The 7,155-nt window shown below is 46.0% G+C and overlaps 1 protein-coding gene across 2 annotated transcripts; it reads left to right on the top strand.

Moving 5' to 3' along the window:
* Positions 1–1,256: 1,256 nt before the first annotated feature.
* LOC136530868 (transcription termination factor MTERF15, mitochondrial-like) lies at positions 1,257–4,991 on the top strand. Of its 2 annotated transcripts, XM_066523579.1 has the most exons (3): positions 1,257–4,310; positions 4,632–4,784; positions 4,919–4,991. In XM_066523579.1, the coding sequence occupies exon 1, from the start codon at positions 1,357–1,359 to the stop codon at positions 2,566–2,568; it is 1,212 nt and encodes a 403-aa protein (XP_066379676.1). In that variant the 5' UTR covers positions 1,257–1,356; the 3' UTR covers positions 2,569–4,310; positions 4,632–4,784; positions 4,919–4,991. The 2 variants fall into 2 exon arrangements, with proteins under 2 accessions (XP_066379676.1, XP_066379675.1); XM_066523578.1 differs by having other exon boundaries at positions 4,632–4,985.
* Positions 4,992–7,155: the final 2,164 nt, after the last annotated feature.

The raw sequence follows: 7,155 nt of genomic DNA, 5'->3' as shown, positions 1-7,155 counted from the left end.
TCGTCAACACCGTCCTCACTGGAGTTCGAACTTATGCCATGGGCGCTATGCTACTGCCCCCTGGAGTGCTTGCGGCCATCGATGCACGACGTCGCGCGTTCCTGTGGACGGGGTCAGACCACACCTCGGGAGCGAAATGTTTGGTGGCTTGGGAGAACGTCTGTCGAGCGAAGGAAGACGGTGGGCTGGGGGTCAAGCGCCTCGACACCCAAAACGCCTGCCTCCTACTCAAACTAATCCATCGGCTACACCACCCGCACGGCTCGTCTTGGGCTATGTGGGCGCGTGAAGGACTGGACCTCTCCGGAGACTTGGATGGCACACACTGGGCGGCCATACGCAACCTACTACCAGCACATCACGACTGTCTCGGTCGGGAACGGGGCTGCAACATCCTTCTGGCACGACATCTGGCTCATGGACGAGCCGTTAGCAGTGAAGTTGCCGGCGCTCTTAAGCCACTTCAACGCCCAAGTCGCCTCCGTGCGCGACGTCGTCGACGGAGGCCTGCACAACTTGCTGCAACGGCGTCTATCCAACCAGGCCACCCATGAACTCCAACTGCTCGACACTGCTGCTGGAAGTGGCCCTCGACGGCTCGCCGGACCAACGGTCCAGCCTTTTCCAGGATGGCAATGTCACAGGGGAAATGAAAAAGTTCAGACACCCATACAAGCCCATGGGCAACTGAGTCATTCTCCAGAGCCGTTACCCACCGTTAGGAGCAAATGCCGACGGAATGGCGTGAGAGAAAAGAAAAGTTCGAGCAAGGGCATATAGGTGATGATCAACTTTTGAAGGGTACGCAGGAGTGTGACATCTTTTTTAAGGGTACACAGGTAAAAGCCTCATAAGGTAAGGCCACCACAGGCCAACTCAAATTTTGAAGCCACTACGGACGGTATCCTGATCCCAAGACACCTGAACCAACTAGACAGAGACCCCGTCGGCCTGTCTTCCTCTGCAAGGAGAAGCAGAAGCAACGGCACCACCGAGACCAGACGGAGCAGCGGGCCGAAGAAGAACTCTAACCAGGTGAGCAGAACTGACTCCACACCCCCAACCATTATTAGTTCCGTTAACAATGGAGCTGGGAAATTTTCGGCCCAGCGGCTTTTGACGGAAAAAAGGTAATTCCTTTGGGCCTTCTCCGTAGGCTGCTGGGCTAGGAAAGCCAACTAGCCCAGGCCCAGTAGCCAGTATTTTCGGATGATTTGCCTCTCCGTCCCCTACCGTGCCGCACCCCCGTCCAAAATCCCACTTCCCACCGACCCACGACTCCAACTCGCGCCGTCGGAGCGAGGGGCTGAGCACAGAACCGCGCAATCTTCCCCTCCTCCTCCTCGCCGCTACCAGATGCTCCGCCGCAGCCTCTCCGAGGCCGGGTCCTTCTTCCGCCGGCTCCTCGGCCGCGGCTCGCTCGAGGGCGGACCAGCTGCCGGCGCCACTGCGCCTTTCCGGCATTTCGTCGAACAGCTTGTAGGCGGCGCGGCCCCGATCTCCTGCGCCCCATCCGCCGCCGCCTCCGCGGAGCGTGGGACCGGAGGAGGCGACCGGGCTTCTCTCACGGTCCACTTCCTCCGCCACTCCTGTGGCCTCGAAGATGCCGACGCCGCGAAGGCGGCCGAGCGCGTGCACCTCCGCTCCACCAAGAACGCGCGCGCCGTGCTCGCGCTCCTCCGTGACACGCTCGGCCTGCCCCCCGCCTCCGTCGCGCGTCTCGTCACCGCGTACCCCGCGGTCCTCTCCTCGCTCACACTCGGCGCTAAGTTGAACTTCTACCTCCGCGAGCTCGGCCTCTCCCCCGCCGAGTTGCGCCGCTTCCTCCTCGCGAGCTCCAACCGCTTCCTCACCGCGGGGCTCCATACCCGCCTCCGCCCCAACCTCAGCCTCCTCAGGAACCTCCTCGGCACCGAAGAGAACGTGCTCGCCGCCGTCAAGCAGTCCATGGAGCTCATCTACGGCAACCTCGAGATCGTCCTGCTCCCCAAGCTCCAGGTGCTCCGCGACCACGGCGTCACGGAGGAGGTCCTCGTCAAGCTCGTCACCACCCACCCCAAGGCGCTTGTGCACAGGTCCACCCGCTTTGATGAGGGCTTGGCTGCCATGAAAGACCTCGGGGTGAGCCCAGACTCCGGCATCTTCCCCTACGCCTTTGGGGTGTTCGCCAAAATGTACCAGTCCAAATGGGACCGCAGGGTGCAGAATTACATCAGCCTGGGGTGGACCGAGGAGCAGGTCAGGCGGGCATTTGTCAGGCACCCCTACTGCATGTCGGTGTCCGAGGACAAGGTCAAGAAATGCATGCAGTTCATTGCTGAAAAGCTTGGCTGGAACCCTGATTATGTGTCATCGTGCCCGACTATTCTTTCCTTCAGCCATGAGAAGCGGGTATTGCCGAGGTACAGGGTGCTTGACATACTGGTGTCCAGGGGTGTCATCAAGAATGGCATCAGGATGAGCCATTTGACAATGTCGGAAAAGAAATTCAAGGAAAAGTACGTTGATAGATACCATGAAGATATTCCTCAAGTACTGGAAGCTTATGGAGCAAGAACAGTAGCATGATGATTCTGCCTCAACTCTACCTTGGAACAAAGGCACTGTATCCCTTGTCCTCAGCTGTTTGATTTTGTTGGCTGCTTTTCTTTCTGATATCATAGGGTGCAATGAACTCGGATTTAAATTTTGTTGGCTTCACTGCTGATTTTTAATGGTTAGGCATTTCAGTGGTAACTATGTACGGTAGTAGAACTATGGCTATGGGGATAACACTCATTCACTCAACATGTCAAATTCAACAAATCCAGGCCTGAAAAAAAACAGTTTGATATAGGAGTCCTATGAAATGAATAATCCTACAAAGCTGTAGAGCTAACACAATGAATATGGAGTGTTCATGCCATGTAAACAAAATGGTGTGAATTGGCATGGCTGAATATGAAGACAGTGTGCAATGCAGAATGTTATACTTGGCATATATATCTTCACAAGCACATCTTTTCTAACTTAAAAAACCACAATTCCTTACATGTCGCCTGAACTTTCCACAATTCCTGGATGCTGATCTTTGGATAACAAGTGAATTATACTTAAGGAAAGAGTATATGGTCCCTTTAGTAACAGCAAATAAGGTTGATATGACTAAGGCCCTGTTTGGATCCATTAGCTACTAATAGTTAGCTAGCTAATTCTCACAAAAAAAAATAGGTCATAGCTAATATTAGCTAATTTGGCCCAACTAGTTATATAATTGTTAGTTGAGTATTCAGCTACCAATTAGCTAGACTATTAGCGGGACCCGTTTGTATCCAAAGGAGTGAATTATTAGCAGCTAATTATAGTTCTATGGGTCCAAACAAGGCCTAAGTAAATGAGGTACCAAAATTAATAGTCTCACAGTTTCTCCGTAGAATTCAAAATCAAGTCCTAGAGATTAAAATCAAGAGATACTATCTCTTTCTAAAGGCTAAAGAAACAGCTGAACCCTGTCACTTTCCCTGCTCAAGGAGCTTACCAATCAAAATAGACTGTTAAATCTTATGAAGAACGAACAGAAAATTGAGCAGGGTGCTGGAATTTGAGTTAGGTACCCAGACATTGCCTACAAATACTTAGTTTGAACTCTAGGATGACCCTGATGCCTGGAAAGTGCAAACCTCAGACCATTCTCTGCATATACATGCATGATCCACACCTCTCAAGCTCTTGCTCTGAGCTGATATTGGCTGGCCTTGTTGCCAAGCCTAAATTTCCTGTACATATGGCGCCGTGGAGCCTGGCGGCTCCCGGAGATGCTTACCTTGCTGAGGACACAAAATTAGCATGACTGCATTAATCCAGAACCTGTTCTCTAGTACTCGTCCACAAAACATGTAATTTTGTGCAGGTCAAATTAGCTAAACTTTGAACAAGTTCATAGTGAAAAATATTACTGTAACATTTGTCTCCAACAAGGAAACAAGGTTTACTACAAAAATATATTTTATAATTAATTTAATGGTACTTATTTCGTATCATAAATGTTAGTACTTTGTTATATAACTTTGGTCAAACTTCAAATCGTTTGCTTTTGTTGACGGAGGGAGTAGTTTGAAGATCCTCAAGGCAATCCTCAGAATTGATGACTCCTCTGAAGAACAGTCTTCTTTAGTCAGTATCATTAGCGGCTTGACCTTGTAAACATGTCCATGGAAATTAGGGGCATGCAGAGGCACGCTGAAGCTACATTGTCCTAGCGTGTACTTGTCCTGCTGCTACGATTATTCTCCAGGAAAGCACAGCTAATGAGGTATCTGACACACAATGAGGTACGTACCTGAGTACCTGACAGATAGGCTATAGAGAATACGGATCAACCTAAAATTCTTCATTAGTTCCTACGATGACGACACTGAAATTATTAATGAATCAAGAAAGAAACTCTAAATTGTATTTTTGTCCAATCAACGTGGAAATGTCTGGCCTCTATAGACCAAAATGCGGCATGTTATGTACGTATGTGTTCTCAAATTAATTTTATACTTGTAGTTGTGGGTTAAGTCACAAGTGGCTATGTCAAACTGAACCTTACACTTGAGCAGGAATGATTCCTATTTGGCTGATTTTATTCTTTTTTGTGACACCGAAAGGTAGTTGCACGGATCTGGAGTGGGGCTGAATTGAAGCGGGCTTTGATTTCATCTCTTCCTTTGTGTCGGAGGGGATTTCAAAGATTTGGTTCATATTTTCGTGGACACGAGGACATATATATTACGAAAATAAATTGCCTGGACTCGAGTCAGGTAGGTTCTATATATGCGCGTCTGTTCTGGTAGAGGTGATGGGAGACTCATAAACGCAGACTCTGGTAGATATCTTCGCATATTTGCCTTGGGAATTCTGAGGTACTAGCTTCAGGCCTTTTTGCAAGTTTCAGAGGCGTTGAAGGGGGCCGGTATTGATGGAGCCAAATAACGTCCAAGACCACATGGAGGAAGGAGGATGGAAGGAAGGAGGATGGTGATATGTTCAGCAAATAATTGCCTGATGACATTTCACTTGACATCTTGGGGGAAAGGAGACATGCATGGCGTGCATCAGGGTCAGCTTCTCGTCATCTGGATGGAGGCATCTCCTTCTTTACTTCCTCACATCAGATCAGATTAGATATTGGAGACTTTCTGCACTCCGACAATGCTTTGAATCCTATATAGCGTTACATGAAGCGATGTCATCTATATGACCAAAGTAGCAAGAAGTATCACTGGACATTGGGTGCGCTAGTGAGAAAAAAGCATCAAGAAAGCAGTAGGCCTTCGTCTTTTGCCCACTACCAATTATTTGTATCAGATTGGCGATATACTTTGCGAAGGTATTGACAGTATGGTGAAGCGAAGAGCGTGGAGCTTGCCCTACCAACTGTAAAGTCCTCTTTGGAGTTTGGATTGTGATGATATGGATCTGAAAATACTCGTTCAAACCACATCTTCAATGGAACTGTTAAAACTCCGTAAGAACATAATTAAGAGTTTTTTTAAATATATATACATATATATATGTATACAACGACGCACATCCATAGCATCTGTAGATGTACATCATCGTGAAAGTTGAGATGCAAAATCATTTTGTATAAAAAAGACGTATCCAGCGCAGAGAGCTCTCGCTCTGTGCGGGGTCTGGGGAAGGATGTTAGTGGCAAGCCTTACCCTCTAACACCCTTCTCTAGAGCCTATAAGTTCATACAAAACAAATTTCATATGTATATGCAAATTTCTAAAAAATATATCTTATAGTGTATATGCATCTATATAACACAAAATGTCTTTGAGCAGAGAATTTGAATGGTTCCTGCCTTACCTTCTGTCCACTAGAGATAAAAGCACCATGTTCAATATCACGTGGGTCTTATCGATGCTGTTTAACAGTGAATGAAATGAATAAGATTTGAAAATAACCACTTTTCATTGATCTGTCAAATGGATTATATACATTTGAGGGGGTGTCTCCAAGAGACAACCGTTCACCAAAGGACAGGCCCCTTGGTGACGGGATTAACTACTAATCTACTACTAATCCTAACTATCCCATAGATGAGATCACCAGTAGAAGAGGTGTCTGTTGGTGTGCTGGTGCCTCTTCGCCTGAAAACACCGTTTCACAACACTCCCTCTTGATCGAATCTTTCTTGAGATCAATACAGCCGTAAGCTTGGATTCCTCGAAAAACCCTGTGGAAAAAAATATGAGAAATATGTATGTATAGATATGCTATAAAAACTCCTTTAAACCTTATAGGAAAATAAGGAGAAAATAACATATATGAGTGTGATTTAAATAAATCACTATGTCATTGGTATCCCATTAAAAAACTCCGTGGGGAAAAATATTGGAGATACGACATATAAATTACTTCCCCAAAAACCATTTCAGGAAAAATACGAGAAGCAATATAAAGTGATATGTCGCTAAAACTCCTGTAAAAATCCAGTGGGAAAATTAGGAGAAAATATGACGACATATTATTGGTATTGCCTCTTGGATAACTCATATGAAAAACCTTTTCAGGAAAAAACCATGTATGAGTTGTGAGGGCATTATGTGTCTTTGATATTTCCCACAAAAACCCCAGTGGAGAAAATAGGAAATATGACACATGCTTATGTTAATATTACCTCATTAAAAACTTTAACAAGAAACCTTATAAGTAAAACTTGTGAAAGAAAAGAGTGTAATATGATGCTGGTACAGGTCAACATTTAGAAGATGTCTCCCTCTGATTCTGGCAAATCTTGAAGTCGTCCGCATACCAATTTCATGTACCAATTTTTGAAACACAGAAGTTGGTAAGGACTTAGTAAATAGGTCAGCGAGATTATCACATGACTTGATTTGGAAGATGTTTATTTTCCCGTTTTGTTGTAATTCATGGGGATAAAACAGTTTAGGAACAATATGCTTAGTGATATTGCTCTTTATGTAATCTGATTGCATCTGTGTAACACAAGCAAAATGATCTTCATAGATAATTGTAGGTGATTCGATTGAACCAATACCACATGACTGTTGTATGTGGTTAATCATTCTGCGAAGCCATACACATTCTCATGATGCCTCGTATAAAGCAATAATTTTAGAATGATTAGTAGAGGTTGCTGTCAGAGTCTGCTTAGAA

Source organism: Miscanthus floridulus, unplaced genomic scaffold (assembly GCF_019320115.1).
Source record: "Miscanthus floridulus cultivar M001 unplaced genomic scaffold, ASM1932011v1 fs_222_3_4, whole genome shotgun sequence".
NCBI classification, from domain to species: domain Eukaryota; kingdom Viridiplantae; phylum Streptophyta; class Magnoliopsida; order Poales; family Poaceae; genus Miscanthus; species Miscanthus floridulus.
Note: the sequence above shows the minus strand (reverse complement) of the source record. Positions and strands in the feature narration are given on the sequence as shown.

Excerpts from the sequence above, each read along its gene's own strand:
- LOC136530868 (XM_066523579.1), top strand. The coding sequence starts at position 1,357 with ATGCTCCGCCGCAGCCTCTCCGAGGCCGGGTCCTTCTTCCGCCGGCTC.